The sequence below is a fragment of the Hesperophylax consimilis genome, chromosome 6 (assembly GCF_061612785.1).
Source record: "Hesperophylax consimilis isolate HC1 chromosome 6, BYU_Hcon_1.0, whole genome shotgun sequence".
Classification (NCBI taxonomy): domain Eukaryota; kingdom Metazoa; phylum Arthropoda; class Insecta; order Trichoptera; family Limnephilidae; genus Hesperophylax; species Hesperophylax consimilis.
The window spans coordinates 34,009,628-34,029,297 of NC_142841.1; the positions used below are offsets into that span (position 1 = coordinate 34,009,628).

A 19,670-nucleotide genomic window follows, 5' to 3' on the forward strand; every position below is an offset into this window, starting at 1 on the left:
ATGTCCCCCTAGGTCAATATCAGAACTATCTGACATAACAAATTTATTGAATAAAGCGCATACGCGTAGATAATAATTTCTTCAGCAAACATTTCACACGAAACTGAAAAGGCTTCACTACCATTCAGGGCCGAGTTTCCAAGACGCTGATAATACCTAACATCATTCCTAACGCATCTTCATAACGGCGCTACACAAAAATACAGGGTTTTCCAATAAGAGGTGTTATTTTGATATTCAATCGTAAAAGATCAATGGTTTCGTTGCTTGTGTCGCACGTAGCGCCGTCTTCTTGAAAGTAAACGTTGTCCAGATCAATACCATCCAATTCCGGATATAAAAAACCATTAATCATCTCTCGATAGCGCAATCCATTCACCGTAACTGTTGCTCCAGCCTCATTTTCGAAAAAGTAAGGTCCAATGACTCCGCCGGACCATAAACCGCACCAAACAGTCACACGTTGAGGATAGAGAGGCTTTTTAACAATAACTCTTGGGTTTTACGAGCCCCAGATGCGACAATTTTGCTTGTTGACGAAGTCACCGAGGTGGAAATGAGCCTCATCACTCAAGATGATTCGCATTTGATTCACCCAAGTGAATTTTAATAATTTGTTGTTGAAGCGTGTATCGTTCCATTTTTATTAATGGCGTAGTTTCTACTTGCCAAATGTCAAAAAATGACAGCTTCAAAATTAACATCTACCGAAATAACGGGCTATTCAAAATAACACCTCTTATTGGAAAACACTGTATAAATCATCCCAATATTATTGGTTACAGTGATCTAGGCGTCTACTGATTTTGACAAGGGACGCCAAAATTTTACTTCCGCCAGGCGCCGTTTGTATCAGTGCCGGCCCTGCTGCCATTGTTAGTGTGACGGTTACATATTTGATTGAACAACGCTCTGATTTACGACACTTAATACAGGGTTTTCCAATAAGAGGTGTTATTTTGAATAGCCTGCTATTTCGGTAGATATTACTTTTGAAGCTGTCTTTTTTTGACATTTGACAAGTAGAAACTACGTCATTAATAAAAATGGAACCATACACGCTTCAACAATGCATTGAAATTCACTTGAGTGATGAGGCCCATTTCCACCTCGGTGGCTTCGTCAACAAGCAAAACTGTCGCATCTGGGACTCGGAAAACCCAAGAGTTCTTGTTGAAAAGCCTCTCTATCCTCAGCGTGTGACTGTTTGGTGCGGTTTATGGTCCGGCGGAGTCATTGGACCTTACTTTTTCGAAAATTAGGCTGGAGCAACAGTTACGGTGAATGGATTGCGCTATCGAGAGATGATTAATGATTTTTTATAGCCGGAATTGGATGGTATTGATCTGGACAACGTTTACTTTCAACAAGACGGCGCTACGTGCCACACAAGCAACGAAACCATTGATCTTTTACGATTGAATATCAAAATAACACCTCTTATTGGAAAACCCTGTATTATACGAATTTGTAAATACATAGGTACTAGACTTATTTTATACGAATTCTCAAGTAAATCGCGTATTATTTGTTCAAGTCAATCAAAATCTATGTAGGGCCTATTTCATCGAAGGCTAAAAAGCTTCACCTTGGGTTAACATATTAGAAAATATATAAGCTATGTAATTTCATTGCCTCCATTCCATCTTATATAGTTTCACCGAGTACGTATTAGTTCTGCCTTTTAAAGAATTCTAAAGTCTTTTAGAAGTCGAGAGACTGAATGAAACGTTACATGGTGGGCTAGTTGGATCATATTTTTGAAAACATTTAAAATTCAATGCGTTGATTGATTACATTTTTATTTGAAACGGATGGTGTGCAACAAAGTGAAAAAGACGACAAATCAATCGTGGGCGAAAACTACCACAGATTAAGCTGTTAAGAAAGCCAACTAGATAGCAACATGCAATCCTGGAAAACGAGGTGATATTTGGGACAGTATTAAAAATGCGTGCAATATATCTGCTAACTCAAAAAAACTTCCGCTTTTCAAAGGTGCCAAGTTTGCATAATTATAGTATCTCCAAAAATATTTCCAAATTGCATAAAGATAGCGAAGAAAAAATAACATCTTCTATCGCAAAGGAGATCAAAAATTATTTCGCCAAAAACCGCTCAAAATCACATTTCAGAGAAAAGGTACTCCAGGACTTAAAGTTTAAAAAAATCTTCATCAACAGCTTCTTTGTTCGTAGAGGCTTCAAGAAAATAGCTTTGTATTTATTGCAATGAAGTCTTAGTGCATCGTCCAAAGGATGATAGGATCCAATGTTCTGCTTGCGAAGAATGGAGCCACGAAAATTTTACGACAAGAAATTGTGTAATAAAGTTTTTATTTGTGCCTTGTGCAAGCCAGAAAGAGTGTAAATAAATGTTATAATACTTTCATTAGTTATGGATTCTGAAACCTTTACTGTCTTTTGTTTTTTTTCATACTGATTTCCAAGGTTTGATCTGAGTAACCCCACCACTGATCCGAATGACTACATATACTACATGTTAGGTTCTAGGTTCATATTTTGGGTTTAATAAGAGAAGAAAAACAACTTTAAGCTTTCTCATCAATAACAATGTACGTGTGGGGATTCGGATCAGTGAAGAGGTCTACATGATTAATATTGTTTTAAATAAAGTTATTTTATGTTATTAATAATAAAACAGAATTATATAGAAATTTCAAATGTTTAATATTTAGTAATAAATGTTTTCTAATTTTTTGTTTTCATTTTTTAAAGGAAATATAAAAAAATATTCCAATAACCTCGGTCAAACCTATTTAGTGTAATGCCATTTGAGTGGAAAGTTTCTTATGAATATATAAGTTTGTTAATCATAATATTAGTATGTATTGCTTCAGTCCTACCTTTTGATGTGAAATTTTAATCGTTTAGAAGTCAAAAGATTCAAAAAGACATGGCGCGAGCCCTACAGCTACAGTTCACACTAATTTCCTCCAAGGAGTCTGAACCACGAATCAACACAATTTGTAATCCTGTTTCCTACTCGAGGGTTCGAAGTTTTTTATTTGCTTCAGGTCGTTTAGAAGTCAAGAAACATTATGAGACAGAGCCCCACAAGTACGGTTCATACTGATCTTACAACCAACACAATCTGTTTTGTATGAAGTTTCTTATAGCAGGTAGTAATAATATAGGCATGGCTAGCTTCAGCCCTACCCTTCGACGTGAAATCTTAAGGCCAGTACCTACCACGTTCGTTCGTGCTCGATGATTTTACGCTCATTCGAACATGTCTCAACGTGTGTACCGTCTCGCTCAATGCTTTTTTTTTGCTCAAACGGCTCGATGTGAAAAAGATTCAAGGACCGTAATTCTTGCCCGATGTTCGAAAGAAATTTACTATTTGACTGAGCGTGTTGGTGGTATATCTATGGCGTCTTCTGTCGAGCTGCTCGAGCGTGTGGACGTAACGATAAGCATAGTTCCAAGTCAACGTGTTCGATCAAGCCAAACTGTCGAGCATGAATGAATATAGGTGTGTATATAGCTTCAAGTCGTTTACAGTCAAGAGACGCGTTTGCGCGTGCCTAGTACAACCCTAGGGTACTGATCTTCAGAGAACCTGAACCGCGAATCAACACAATTGTTTTGCGTTATTCTCAAGAAGTGTCCTGCTTGTGGGTTTGCAGTTTCTTATACCTACCAACGGATATGCTTTAAAGAGGTCTCACCTGTGTGTCCATTGTTGCTAACTACCAGTCCCTCCATTTTTTCTGAGAAGCCGCGCATCTCCATGGGCGGCAGTTTCACCTCCTTTACCGACAGCAAGTTGATATTGATGGGGCTCTGATGCTTGCCCACGCAGGTATTGAACTGCTTTCCCCACTCGCTTGGACCTGCATAATGCACAATGTTAACGAGGTTTATGAAAAAAACACTATACATTAACAGGTTCTCAAATTTTATGGAAATTATCATGTAATGTATGTAAATGAAGTCGTTTCCGAACGGGAACTGGGAAAATTACGGTAAATATACAGAAATATGAGACGTGGTTAATAGACACATTTTATGTAATAATATATATTTTACTTTGTTTATTTGATAAAAATGAGAAACAACTATTTCAGTAACCGAAAAATATAAATAAATGCTTTTTAATATATATTCCGTTAATTCTTCAGGTCTCAGCCGTCAGACGGTCAGGGCATTTCCTCTTTGCAATAAAATCAAAATAAATGGAATATATATGAACGTATCAGAAAACTAAAAACTTTTTTTGAAAGGTGATGAATAACGCGTGCATATTTTATTAAAAATAAGCGTATCTTTTTCTAAATATTAAAATTTTGAATGCAAACATAAAAAATAAATTAAAAGGGAAACTAAAAACACACTTATTTTATTATATAAATGTTATTGCTACCTCACTTTTTGGTCGTTTCATATAAAATATGTTTCATAAAGATAAAGGTGCACATTTTAATTGTTCTGCGTTAACTTCTAGATTTGAATATAAAGCGTGGTGTTTTCTCTTTCTAACACCGTTTATATAACATTTCTCACCGAGGAGGTGAGACACTACGAGACCATATGAGTTGTTCCTAAAAGCGAACAAATTAGCCTGAAGAGTTAAAAAACGGATAATTTGACGTCTTTGCTTCGTTGATTCGTTTTTTCGAAAAGTTTTTTAAAAATTTATTTTTAATTAAACCCAAAATAGGAACCTAAGAACCTATTAAGAAAAGATAAAAATAACGATGGCTGCCAAGTGAACAATCGATTTTAAATTTCACGAAATAAACAATAAAATGCTTTATTTTCCATTTCCGGAAACTGAAATACTTGCTTTTCACTATTATCTAAATGAGGCAAAGGTTCTTTTTAAAGTGCGTGTTAACCGTGTCCCACTTTTCTGTATATCTACAGAAAATATTTTTTCGGAGAAACAGTAAAATTTCAAATTTTCTTTTTAGTATTTATTAGTGTCATGTCAAGTAGAATAAAACGTTTTATGCAAATCTTTTATAATTGGAGTGACACAAGGGAATCTAGCACAGTCGATCGATAAAGGATAATCGATATGTCGAATAAATTTAAATAAACACCCAGTCGTTGTGCAGTCCTTTTTTTGCTCGTTGGCGGTCTGCAGTCATGTTAAGAAACAATTACAAGCTACCGACATTATCAATAAAACCCTTATCGATCGACCGTGCTAGGTACCCTGATAAAACTTTATCTAGGAAAGGAGAGTTCTGACACTGAAATTATCTTATATTTGAAAACTTTCACACTTCAAGGGTGTTGTTTGCCGTCGTTTCAGTGGAGGAAAAGGGAAGGTAAGTTTATATATATTTTTTACATATTTATTTTGGAAAATTAACTTAAACATTATCAAAAATAAAACGGTACGTTATTTACAAAGTTTACAGATGAATCGAAATGCACCTCGCAAATCGGCTTACCTAATACATATGTAGATAATTAATATTATATAACTATTATTATTGTAATTAATACAGCACAACTTTTTTATGGATTTACGGAGCTCGCACTACTTACTCTTCTATTAGAAGCATTTGCTTGTACATCGTAATGTATTTATTAGATTCAGATAATGTCGGGTGAGGCATAAGGCCAATTTGGTAGGCGGGTATGGGTATAGTTTGGTGACGTAGCAGGAGTGCCCGGGTTCATGGGGTGTGTATTGTCTTTTAATATAATTTTTACCAACTTTTCATGTGCAAAATTAAAAAAAAAAAAAAAAAAATTAAATTCCCTGAGGAATGTGGATTGGTATTGGAACTTGTTTTAAATATTTGCGGTTGTTTCGTTCCTCTCCAAAAATACGGCTCATTGAAATTTTTGTCCTGTTTATTCGTAGCATAATAGCGTTATTTACTTTGAATTTTTATGATTAAATCACAATGATAAAGCTTGAATAAAATATATGTTTATATGCCATTGTCTTGTCAATCTGATAGCATGGGATCTTTTTATGCGGGTCCATTATTGTTTATAGTGGTCATAAATTGCTGTGAAAACGGATATCAATCATTAGATGCTTGATAGATTGATATGATGACCATTACTCACATTGCTTATCTGATATAATATTATCTAAGGACTTGTATCCAATATTCTGAACCTGTGCAGAATCGGAAAATATACTATGCTAATGGATATTGAGAGAAGCTAAGAAAAAGGTAAGGAAAATAACGTATTATTATGGTTTTTATTATTCATAATACGCCACTTGGCAAGGCTCAAGGCAAGAGCTATTTTTTCTCACTGTTTTTAAAAGCTTGTTTTTGAATTTTTGAAGTGAAACTTCTTTACGCGCGTTATGCATTTTCAAGGACCGGAGTAAAACCGACTCATGACCGTCACGAAAAACCGTGATCATTTCGCTATAGGAGCCTAACTAATATTATATACCTAGTCTAGAGGCAGAGCGCCCGATTGTCGTCGTGAAGAACCGAGGTTCGATCCCCGCTTTAACTATTTTTTTTTTCTTTTTGTGATTTTTTTAATACGAGGAAAAGTGATAAAATGCTCTCGTGCTGCGACTTTTAGATATTTTGACTATATGATATTTTGGTCGAAATATAGCTTACAAATCGAGCCGGTAGAGTCGCTCGGTATTTTGATTAATTATTTTTATTTTGAATCATTAAAATTACTAATCAAGGCCGATAACGCGACTAATATTACCCTCTCAGACATGCGTGACAAGTTTTTTTAGTAAAAAACACAGCCGTAAGTGAGTTTTTCAAAATTTAGAATGTTTTTCAAATTCAGACTCCATACGGGTATGAGACTGTTAAAACACGATAGATCTTTTCCAAAACGGACAAATATACGGAAATATTTTGAAAAACGACAGATATGACTTCACACTGCCGATATATCTTCGATTCGACCCTATATATAGCGTTAACGAGACGTTATGTGATATTATTCATTTGCAAGTCAATTGAGGAGTACACGTTGTATACGCGGTTCTCGTCGCGCGAGATACCTCTCCTCGCGGTCTAGAGGCAGAGCGTTCGACACTCGTTATGCAGGACCCGGGTTCGAATCCCATATTTTTATAACTTTTAATTTTTTTATCACATGCTACATATAAATATGTCAATATTATGAATCTAGTTAAACGTTCATTTGTTAGCAACACGCCTATAAATAAATTTATGCTTTTTAAAACTATAATGTACAGCAATCTGAATAATAATAATATGAAATGAAAAGAGAGAGAGAAGAATACTGAAAGTTTCACTTCCGTCGTGCGTAGGCTTGCCACACACTGTATTTTTTATTATAGCTACTATTTAAACATTGAACATACAAAATATGATAGTGAATATATGTATGTTAAATTCTATTTCTTAGTCCTCGTCACTAGGGTGACCTGTGCTGAGGCGGACTAAAGTTATTCATTCTCTTTTAGTAGAGTGTTTCATTAATCTCTTTCAGCCCGATTTTTATTCTAGATTTGTAATCATTCAAATTTTCCACTCGCTTTATATCTGGGGGAAGGATGTTGTGGAGTTTTGTAGCAAATCAAATGTAATTTTTTAACTTACAGCTTGCAGACAGCAGCCTCAAGAAAGCGAAACAGCTATCACTCATAGTAATAATAATAATAACTACAATGCATGACATGTTTTTAAATATATATATATTTTTAATAAGTTGAATCATAAAATTACGTAATATATTAAAGAAAAACTTTAAGTAATTGGAATTCAACAATTTAAACAAAATTACTTAATAACACAGCATTTATATAGCGCTGTTTAGTGTTATTACACTTCAAGTGCGCTTTAATAAAACAAAACTAAAAATAGTAATTTAGTATTGGTGGTCATGTTCTTAATATTATTCCTACATTGCGCCTTACCCAATACAGATCTAATAATCTTCTTTAATTAATCTCTAAATAGTATAAAACAAAGTCGCTATCTGTGTCTGTCTGTTTGTGCGCTTAGTTCTTCTAAACTACGCAACGGATTATGATAGGCTTTTAACTAATCTTTAGAGAATTTCTTCCAGAAGGTTTATATATATAATACATGTAAATTATATTAATAGAAGGTAGAAAAAAGTCAATGTTTTGTAATCAAGTCGTAAATATATTTTCAGGCGCTTACATTGCTAACGCTGGTGAAACCTTTTAAGATACATCAAAATAATGTACTACGGAATTGTATCTTGAACAGGCCTACAGAAAAGTCTGCAATATCTCTATCTCTGCATCTGTCTCTGTCTCTGTCTCTGTCTGTACCTATTCTTATCTTTATCTTTATCTTTATCTTTATCTTTATCTTTATCTTTATCTTTATCTTTATCTTTATCTTTATCTTTATCTTTATCTTTATCTTTATCTTTATCTTTATCTTTATCTTTATCTTTATCTTTATCTTTATCTTTATCTTTATCTTTATCTTTATCTTTATCTTTATCTTTATCTTTATCTTTATCTTTATCTTTATCTTTATCTTTATCTTTATCTTTATCTTTATCTTTATCTTTATCTTTATCTTTATCTTTATCTTTATCTTTATCTTTATCTTTATCTTTATCTTTATCTTTATCTTTATCTTTATCTTTATCTTTATCTTTATCTTTATCTTTATCTTTATCTTTATCTTTATCTTTATCTTTATCTTTATCTTTATCTTTATCTTTATCTTTATCTTTATCTTTATCTTTATCTTTATCTTTATCTTTATCTTTATCTTTATCTTTATCTTTATCTTTATCTTTATCTTTATCTTTATCTTTATCTTTATCTTTATCTTTATCTTTATCTTTATCTTTATCTTTATCTTTATCTTTATCTTTATCTTTATCTTTATCTTTATCTTTATCTTTATCTTTATCTTTACTGTTACTACATTAATAGTAACAGTAAGGCTAGCTTTAGACTTGTAAGATTTTTCGTAAATTTACGACTTCTAGCCAATGGGCATATTGCATTTTGAAAATCCAATATGCCCATTGGCTAGAAGTCTTAAATTTACGAAAAAACTTACAAGTCTAAAGCTAGCCTAACATTGTGGTATACAGTAGTGAATAGCGGAAGAAGTTGGAAACGTCCGAGAAAGACATCAGCAATAGCGAAGCATTGCGGGGTCCACTAACTTCTAATTTATAAAAAAATATTACTAAACCGGCTGGCTAAGTCCTCCATCACAACACAAGAAACATTTACCGCCTACTGTGGTGGTAATAGTAGATTTTTAAGTATTGTCAGGTTATTCTTAACCCGGGAATGATTATCTTTCTTTAAAAAAACTACCTTTTTACCAAATCCAGCTTAAACGTAAAAATGTTATAATCATAATTAAAAATTAATAAAGAAAATGTTGGACACATTTATTTCGTAAACGACGTAACATTTTTTTAATAAATATAAATAATAAAAAAAACATATGTTCTATATCCAGGCTCACCTAAAAATATACAAATTTAAAATTTCTTACCATTTTTTTCATCATATCCAAAATCTTGTGGTTTCGCCCATCCTCCGCCTGTAAACAAAAACGAAACTGCATTAGAAATGTCATCAATAGTATGAACGGGGTAGTGCATCGCTATAACCATCAAAATTTCTCCATTCAGAAACGATGCTTGAAATGGCGGTAGCCGTGTTTCGTGACCATATCTGAATAGCCAAGTACTTCCCCACCTTTCTCTTATTCATCTCCTTTGCCTCCCCACTACCTTTAACCTCGCAACATGCCCCAATCGGGGGTGCCATAGTCTCACTGGCTCCAGACGGTCATAAGCAGTTGGGACTCACATAAATATAAAAAAAATATAAAAAATTGAAAGACATTTACTGTAATAAAATAAAACAGGTCTTTTTTGTACGAAATTTGATAATATCTTCTCTATAGAGAAGGGTACTCCACCCAGGCAGCCACAGCATTACAAATACGCGGCTGTCGTCTGTCAAATGTCAGATCCCATACAGAGAAATGATATTCGGCGGTAGTTCCCACTTGATCTGACCCCATCTCTGTAATGTGTCTAAGGCTTAAAACGCTAACGTAAATACGAAACGACTTCATAAATAAAAGTGCGTATACTTTGCCTACCAGCAGATGTGACTTCACTGCAGCTTTTATGGAACCGTATTTTCCTATTTTTCCAAGAATATTCCTTTGTATTAAGTATATACTTGAGGTACTCGTACTACTCGTTAATAATAAATATTTATTGATTCAATTTAAATAATTTATGACGCATTCAAACCGTGATACCACAAAGTAAAAAAAATCAGAGTTTCTTTATATAGAGCATTGTGGATTGCCTAGAAAAATAAGCTAACTTCTGAGAATCTTTTTACTCCCAGCTTGAACAAATTGCCAGATTTCAAATACGTAATCAGCGTGAACATTTTAGCATCTAGACAATAGAAAATAGTCAATGTGACTGAGTTCTAATACATCCATATTGTATGCAAGCATACCTCTTTTTTAATACAACTTTATAATTAATCTACATACATAAAATCAACATCATGTAAATATGTACCAAACAAATCAAGGTTTGTTTATTTGCACTTATGCAGATTTGATACCAAAACAATACGTGCGGAGGCAGATTATAATTTCCTTGAATGAAGTTCCATAATAAGTTAACAATGCACAATGCACATCTTGTTGGAAACAAATGACTGTCGGATACTTGATTACCCAGGAGAGTATTGGAGGAACGAGTATTGGAGAAACATGTTTATCTCATAATCGTTCTACTTTGACAAATTGCTTTGGTTTTTCTGCCGAGAGACAAACGTCTTTCATTCTCAAAGCCACCTTATAACATTGTATTTTATTATTGTAATGTTTAAAAGTGGGGAGGGGTGTTTTTGTGCATTGTTTATGCGTTATTTTCGACTACCAGACTATGAACATACGTACATAGAATATAAATATATTTATATAATATTTAAAGTTTTAGACAGATTTCGCGGACTTAACAACTCTGGTTGATTTGACAAATAACGATCGGTCGCACAATGAAAATGTAAAAAAGCAGTAATACCCATATGCAGCACTATCAGAGAACTATTTTAAATCGAAATATCGATTTACCAAGCAAATACGGAAATCATAATCGAATTTCGAAACAATTCAAGACAGACCGGGACAATGACATCGCAAATGTCTTCTGAAGAAACTCGAAGTTTGCAACAAAACGCGAAATGCGAAAACTACCGTGTTTTTGAGAATTGGAACAAAGCGGTTCCGGACAAAAAAAAATCTTGCATGAATATTATTATGAGTAAAGATATCAACGCTGTAGAGGCGTATTAGGGAATCTTCAAAATAAGGCTGTGATGTTATAAAGATAATCAGCTTTCAATATCCTAGTATCAATACTCAACGTTTTGGGAGCAATATAAGAGAAGTTTCGTTGGGCGAGAGCTGTTTTTGTTTGAGGATTTTATTATAAACAATAGATCATTCAGCGCCTTTCTCTTGAGATCTACGTTTGATGCAATTTATTTCTATAAAATTTGACTTTTCAAACTAAAAGAATTCACAGAATTTATTGGTTTGGCCAGGACTAGTAAAATTATGGCCTGTTTTCTTTAGAAGCGCTTGTTTGATATATTGAATGAGTTTAACTAAATCCGTTTTATAGGGGTAGGCAACGAAATGTTGTTTATATGAGGATTGGGGGCGTTGAAAATTGACAACTTACTGTTGTCAATTTTTATCGTCAATTTTTTATCGTATGTAGTAAAATCGTTTTTCATCAAGCAGAACAGAATTGGTGATTTAATTAAATTCATACCTGACTTTAATTGCGTAATTTGCCCCTGTTATTAACTAAATCCGTTTTATAGGGGTAGGCAACGAAATGTTGTTTATATGAGGATTGGGGGCGTTAAAAATTGACAACTTACTGTTGTCAATTTTTATCGTCAATTTTTTATCGTATGTAGTAAAATCGTTTTTCATCAAGCAGAACAGAATTGGTGATTTAATTAAATTCATACCTGACTTTAATTGCGTAATTTGCCCCTGTTATTATTTCAGGGTTGGTATTTTTACATCGGAAATGTTTTTGTCATTTTAAATTTATAATTTTCTCTATATTAGGTTCGGTAAAATTGCATAACATGCGCGGATATAGGCGGGCTAAAGGTCACGCATGCTTCTGGATTACGTGTAATTTTAAAAGCGTGCACCATCAAATTCAAAAATGATGTTTTTGTAACGGTTTAATGGAGATGGCAGTGAAAATTCTAGATATTATCGTAAATCGCATTTAATAATTAAAGGTAATAATCACGCCATTCGACCTGTGCTGTACACTGTATCTACAGTACACGGAGAAAATTTACTGATATAAAATATTGCTAATTTACTTAGAATCTTTTCAAATTATTCGTATTCCGGTTAAAAATGGGACTGTAGGCCCTTAACGGATGAATTGATGGGTTTCCTGTTAAGCTTTTAGTAAAAGAGTAAAAAAATGGATCAACGTAATACACATAACTGCAAAAAATTACAAAAAAGAGAGAAGAGAAAAAAAAAAGGTATTGATAATTGTGATGTATTGTAATAAGTTGGATATTCAAGCGATACATGGCACTAGTCATAAAGCTTACTCCAGAACTCCAGAGTCCGACGGATGTCGCTAGAATGTAGAAATTGCCTGTGGGATATTATTGTCAGACAACAAGCTTCTAAAAACATAGAATTACCAACCCTCGGGTAATGAACAGTGTAGCTAAATCCAGAATTATTATTTGTTACGTGAATAAACACAATTATAGTAAAAGAACCTTTTACTTTACCAAAGAGTTCACAACACAAAAATCTGCAAGTAAAGCAGAGACATAAAAATAATGATGTATATTTTTGCATTATTACCAGAAAGGAGTACGTTTTTTGTGCGTTGGAAATATTATCGGAAAATCTATTTATTTTGTCTATGATACGTAGCAAAGAAAAAAATCACACGTTCATGTCGAAGCAATCCATTCAATCACATGTCAATCTAGTGTCAACACTGTCAACTTGCTTTTGAATCAACTAAAGTAGACCACTGGTCAACATCATTATAACCAAAATCAAATGAATGAAAAACAAATTGATATTTTTCCTAATAATTCTGATTTATAATTTATATTTCTATTTTGTGCGGTTTATCTACAAAACACGAAACTATTTCATTTTCAGTCTATATTTTGTGCAATGTTCGGTATCTACCAATATCCCACACTGTGATAATAATTCCTATTGTTTACCGGTGCATTCAAATCAATCCATTATTGTTTGCATGAAAAGCAGACATAAATCCGGTCCGCTGGACCAAAACTACTTTGCATGAGCATGTCACACGGCGAACAGCACATAACAGCATTCATCTGCAATATCATCATACATTTGCATACAGAACATTCGCGTTCACTGTTATTTATTGTCTGCCAGATCCAGTTAGCGAGTACAATTAGTTACGAGTTGGACAATATCGATGAAAAATTAAATCATTTATTTAAAACTAACGCAATCTCTCTAACGATTCTTAATAAATAGCAATACTCATTTTTCTCCATGTGTAATGATCTATTTTATAAAATCTACGAAACAGAACAGCGAGGGATACCCGAAACCCGACGTTGAAACAACTTCAACTTTCGTTCTATTATAATATTATAGAATCGACCATAGAATAGAGTTAGTGTGAATACGCAACAATAAATTCCTTTCCATTTTCCATCTGTTGGCTTTATGAAGTAAATCATAGAATAGATGGGTGAGATCCGCGCTTATGCAATTGTTGTATATAAACGAATGATTATTGCAGGGAACCCAACATTTGTACTGATTGACATTTGACTGTTCTTGAGTTCTGGAGATCGGCTGTGAAACGATTGGCGGCCTCCGTGTTTCATCCCTCTTGCAACATGGATATATCAAGACCCATGTTCATTCTATCCTCTCCTCAAAGAGACTCCTTACACAGTATCCCCAAAGATGACACAGACCCTGAGAGAAATAATGTTGTTTACAGCCTCCTTTGTGGAGCTAATGTTTAAAAAAATAACATTTTTAACATATATTTGCGTTGATCTAAAATTGGAATCAAATCTGTAAATTTGAAGGCACTGATTGCATTTTAGCCCTCTCGTTTATAATGTTTATTATTTGAGACAATTGAAACAGAAAATGTAGGTAGCTACCAATTATATAAGAAATACTTAAAAGAAAGAGAACAATGCATTCTTCAACAATAAAAAAAACAACATTCTGAACTGTTTCAGCTAGGCTCAATTCGTGCAAAGAAGTATTAGAAACATCTTATTACATAATCCACACAAATGAAAGTGCCCATGTAACTTGTAACGAGGTACTTTCCTAAATATGGGCAATGCAAAAGTGGGGAAGTAGTTGTTCATGGATGTTATTTTTTCAGAATAATACGTCGTACCTACGCTAAATACTTATCTGTAACGATTATACAAATTTTATCAATGGTTCAAATGAGAACTCCACATTTACTTGATTATTGTTTCATCACGCAATGTTACCCATCGTTAGAGACACCCATTAACGATATTTTCACGAATTAAAGCGATAAATAAATGGCTTGCACCAATATTCAAATCTGTGATGACAGTAAATTCCTGGAAGGAAACAGCTATTGTCAAAGACAGTTTGTAGAGCAAGTGGGGGATGGAGTCGCTGTAGACATAATTCAGCTACTCTTAGCTGTAAAAATTGTTCACAGAGAATTTGCTGAGGCATGACTGTGTGAATCTTGTATTGACAGATCGTAGAACGAACGTGACACACTCTACTGTAGAAACATGTGCCATGTTGAGTTTCAATCAATAATACAATAAACATGTTTCAAGTGATTTTGCTAATTTAATTGTTTTTCCCCTCTTGCCGACTCCCCATTCCTTGACGTTATCCTATTTAGCTATAGCTAAATAAACGCTATAAACGCTACGAAAACGCAAAATTAAAGCTATAAAAGCTTTTTTTTCAATAATTAATGCTACATTTCTTAAAAATTAAAGCTATGAATGGGTGTCTTTACCCATCGTACACTGTCTCGCTATTTTTTATACCTTTTAGAACAGCAACTATTAATAAATTAAACGTAGGTATTTGATTAGCTCTCAAAAACATTTGAAAACAAACAGAAAATTTGATAAATCCATTATGTTTTAATACTAACTAATAAAAACGTAATATCTCCGCATTATTACATTACATTCTGTCAAAAATAGGACTATATGTCCCGGATAATTTCACGAGAGGCCGCCAACACAGGCTTTTAATTCTTCCCAGGTCCAGAACTAACTTACCAATGGTGATGCCCCTGGGAAGACTCACTAGGTTAATTAACTCCCTTCCAGCTAACTTGGATATTTTCCATATGTCCTACAACGACTTTAAGCGCGAAATATTGTATTTGTTTTAACTGTATACTTATGTATAATTTTTTTTTCCATATTTTGTTTACCGCTTTTGCATATGTTTTAACTGTATACTTATGTATAAAATTTTCTTCAATAATTTGTTTACCGCTTTTGCAATGTATTGGTTTTTGTACTGTTTTTGCAAATAAATAAAATAAATAAATAAATTATAATTGTACATGGTGTTCGGAAGCTAGTGGTGTAAGTGGGAAACTGGTGAATTTAAATCATATTTGGAGTGGTTTTATTACTTACAACTTTTTTTTTTATTTCTGCTCATTTCGAGTAAATATTTTAATATTAAATTTGAAAAAAAATGTCGCTAGGATGTTTACTTAAGTGATCTATCGACTACACCAATTTGTGGTGACAATTGATTGAGTCACTTTTGTAATGGACTTGTTCCTCTTTGTATAATACTTGGTATTTTCTGCTGGAGAGATCAGTGGACGATCTCTAATAGTAGTGATGGGTACAATAATAATACTGAAGCTTAGGTACACTATTTATTCGTTTATTGTCGAGCTACTGGTACATGTTAATTAAAATAAAGCCTTTTAATCCTGTAGCTGTCGGAAAAAATATATAAATGCTCAAATTATTAAAAAAAAACGTTGTAATGAGTTGTCTAAATGATTCAGTAGTTTCTGGGATGACCGGATAACTCATCTAAATGACAATTTAACGCACCTTTAAAAAGTGTTATAAAGTCATGAAACGTGGTGAAATAAAAACTGGTTAAATATGTTAGTTTTTTCATCGCTTTTAATGACTTTACATCACTTTTTTTAAAGGTGTGTTGAATTGTCATTGTGTCGAGTTATCATGTAACCAGTTTCTGGACAACCTGTATAAATACGGCCATTGCTCATTTATTAAGAATCTATCACTGAAGAAGAAGAAGATAATAAATATATAGGAACTAGTTGTGACCGCTATCTTTTTTATTTTTCTGTGTCTTGTTCTGTTTCATTTTTCATTTAGATTTATTAGTATTATCTTCTTTAAAAGAAAAAGTTTATCCTGAATATTAAGAATCTCTTAAAATTATTGGTAATTCCGGTTAAAAACGGGATTGCAGGCATTACGAATGAATTAACAGGTTTCCTGATTTAGTAAATTACGAATATGTTATCATAATGTCGGAAAACGTGTTTATGAAAATCCGAATATTTTTGCATTGCAACGAAAATTCTGTGTATCGAATTAAAATTATGTTTTATTAATAAGGCCTGTTAATTTATCGTTTGGGCAAAAATTGATGCCTCTCCACGTGCCTATAACTGTCTATGAACATTGAATAAGTGCCCAAAACACTATCCTTTCATTTTGAAGATGTAATGTTAAACAGTACATTTATTTTAGCAAAAAACTGTCCAATCCAAGCACATGCACCTACATTTTATCTATGAAAGCCACTAGATGTGTTTGACAAGTTGAAGATGCTGGTGATGCCATCTTCTTAGATTTTAGGTAAAAAAAAATCGAGTAGGTACTCTCTAGATTTTTTTGTTTCGACGACTATCGCCTCTTGGCATATTTAGACGCGCAAAATATTATTTACTTTTATAATGGCTATGCAAGTGCTGCCCATTGTTGCCTGTTGGAGCATTTAAAAAGGTTCCAGCGTGTAGCGTGGCATGTAACTTGGTATAAACGTATTGTGGTGCAGAATTTAGAAATCGGCGTCGATGGAAAAGATGCTATAGTTATTGTGAAGTAAAACTGCATTTTTATTTTGATGGTTTCTATTCTTATAATCCCACTCTATTTTTTATTTTGATGTTTTCTATTCTTGTAATCCCACTCTATTTATTATTTTGATGTTTTCTATTCTTGTACTCCGACTCTATTTTGTATTTTGATGTTTTCTATTCTTGAAATCCCACTCTATTTTTTATTTTGATGTTTAGATTTTTTTTTACAGATAATATTTTTGTAAATTAGTAGAATAGAACAAATAGTGAATAAAAACTTGTCAGTAAAAGTATTATAATTTTTTAATGATAAACTAATGTTTATAAGACAATATTTTTTGTGCATGGCACAACGGATAACAAATTATTATAAGCAATAATTATTATAAGCAATAATTATTCCCCTGAAATATCCAAACAAATTGAAAATATCTACCGAGTAAAAATAAAAACTGCCGACGGGAATTGAACCCACACCTTCAGGTGCTCTGAACCTCTAAGCTACGTGTGCTATAAAAAATATAATAAGCAATAACTGTTGAATGAAATACTAAAACATATTGAATTATTTAGGTTGGGAATAAGCCGACGTAGCTTAGTGGTTCAGAGCACCTGTTAATCACATTGAAAAACCTTAATTTCTCGAAAGTTTTTATGAATGCAACTGTATTATGGTGTTGAAAATGAGCATATTTTTTTTATTTTTACCAAGCCATCTCGTCTCAAGAGTCCAAAAGCAGTTGCTGAGGATTCTGTATATTTTTTTACACATCTCACTGTGGCTTCAATATGACAAAGAAAAATCTCTATCATTGGTAGTTTGACATCGTCGATTATGGAGTGATCGGTAATGGCTTGTTAAATTTTCATATTATTTCATATTTTGATAATCAGTGGCTCGGTTACATTTTACATAAAAACGTCTTGTTATGTATGTTAATTAATTAAGAGATATCACTGATGGCCGCATATCCCAAAATAAACAACTTCTTTTATTACACCTGATAAATTACATCATATACATTCTACCAGGTTGCAGTCGAATATACAAATTAAGAAACAGAATTGAATATCGATTAATTATAAATACATAGGTTTTTATATAACGAAAATCAAATGGATAAATATTCTAACAAGAAAATATTAAGCTACTGGCGTCGTTAGTATTAAGACATGCATAATAATTTAAAAAAATATTAAACAAATAAGGTATGTACATATAAAATAGTTTTTACATTAGGCCACTGCAAATGATGATATTTTATGTTTGGAAGAGGATTGTAAAGTACACTGTTGTAGTTATTTATCCGTTGTTAATTATATTATAGGCACATGTATTGTGTGCTATAGTGAGTACATTTGCAGTGAAGTAAATAATAATTATATAACATGTTTGGTTAATGTAGCATAAATGTAAGTGAGGTACTACTAGTAGTTATAAAGTATCTAAAATAATGTAATTAGTAATAAAATTAAATATTATGTACAGGATTTTCCAATAAGAGGTGTTATTTTGAATAGCCCGCTATTTCGGTAGATGTTACTTTTAAAGCTGTCATTTTTTGATATTTGACAAGTAGAAACTACGTCATTAATAAAATGGAACAATACACGCTTCGATAATGCATTTAAATTATTAAAATTCACTTGAATAAATCAAATGCAAATCATCTTGAGTGATGAGGCCCATTTCCACCTCGGTGGCTTCGTCAACAAGCAAAATTGTCGCATCTGGGGCTCGGAAAACCCAAGAGTTATTGTTGAAAAACCTCTCTATCCTCAACGTGTGACTGTTTGGTGCGGTTTATGGTCCGGCGGAGTCATTGGACCTTACTTTTTCGAAAATAAGGCTGGAGCAACAGTTACGGTAAATGTATTGCGCTATTGAGAGATGATTAATGATTTTTTATGACCGGAATTAGATGGTACTGATATGGACAACGTTTACTTTCAACAAGACGGCGCTACGTGCCACACAAGCAACAAAACCATTGATCTTTTACGATTGAATATCAAAATAACACCTCTTATTGGAAAACCCCTGTATTTGTTGAAAATTGTTGAGTTAATAAGTTTTCTCTTTTTTGTTCATTTGGTTGTTCATACAATTTTATAAATTTGTAATTTTATAGAGGTATTATGGATCCTTCAACTGAGAAGATTGTTCTACTTGTATTTGCATAATTACTGATTTTTTATAACTGGATTGCTATCACATAAGTGATAACTTCAGTAACAGTTTAAATAAATTAATAAGGCTATAGAGACTGAACCGGAAAAGGTCTTCTTGATGGCAGTCTGAAGGTTCTGAAATAATCGATTCGAATGAAGGTCAAATAGCACCTGCTAGCAAAGCCACCAATATGACAATTGCCTATTGTTTTACCAAACATTTTTTCTCTCTGTAGTCTTTTTCAGAATCAAACCCCCATGAACCAAAAGAAGAATGTTGTATATTTTGTTTTGTGGGTTAACTAGAAAAAATATTACACTTGTTCTTTATAGTGATTTGTTTTTGGGGTATTATGTCGTGTTGTTCTACCCTCTCCTTTA

General features: G+C 32.9%; 1 protein-coding gene across 1 annotated transcript in view; it reads right to left on the reverse strand.

Annotated features, from left to right (window-relative positions):
• The window catches only part of CAH6 (Carbonic anhydrase 6), a 104,127-nt gene that overhangs the window by 16,637 nt on the left and 67,820 nt on the right, over window positions 1-19,670 (reverse strand). The window contains exons 2-3 of the mRNA XM_089632926.1: window positions 9,452-9,499; window positions 3,695-3,859 (exon numbers count right to left, since the gene is read on the reverse strand). Coding sequence (XP_089489052.1) covers window positions 3,695-3,859; window positions 9,452-9,499 — 213 coding nt within the window. The remainder of the gene's footprint in view (window positions 1-3,694; window positions 3,860-9,451; window positions 9,500-19,670) is intronic.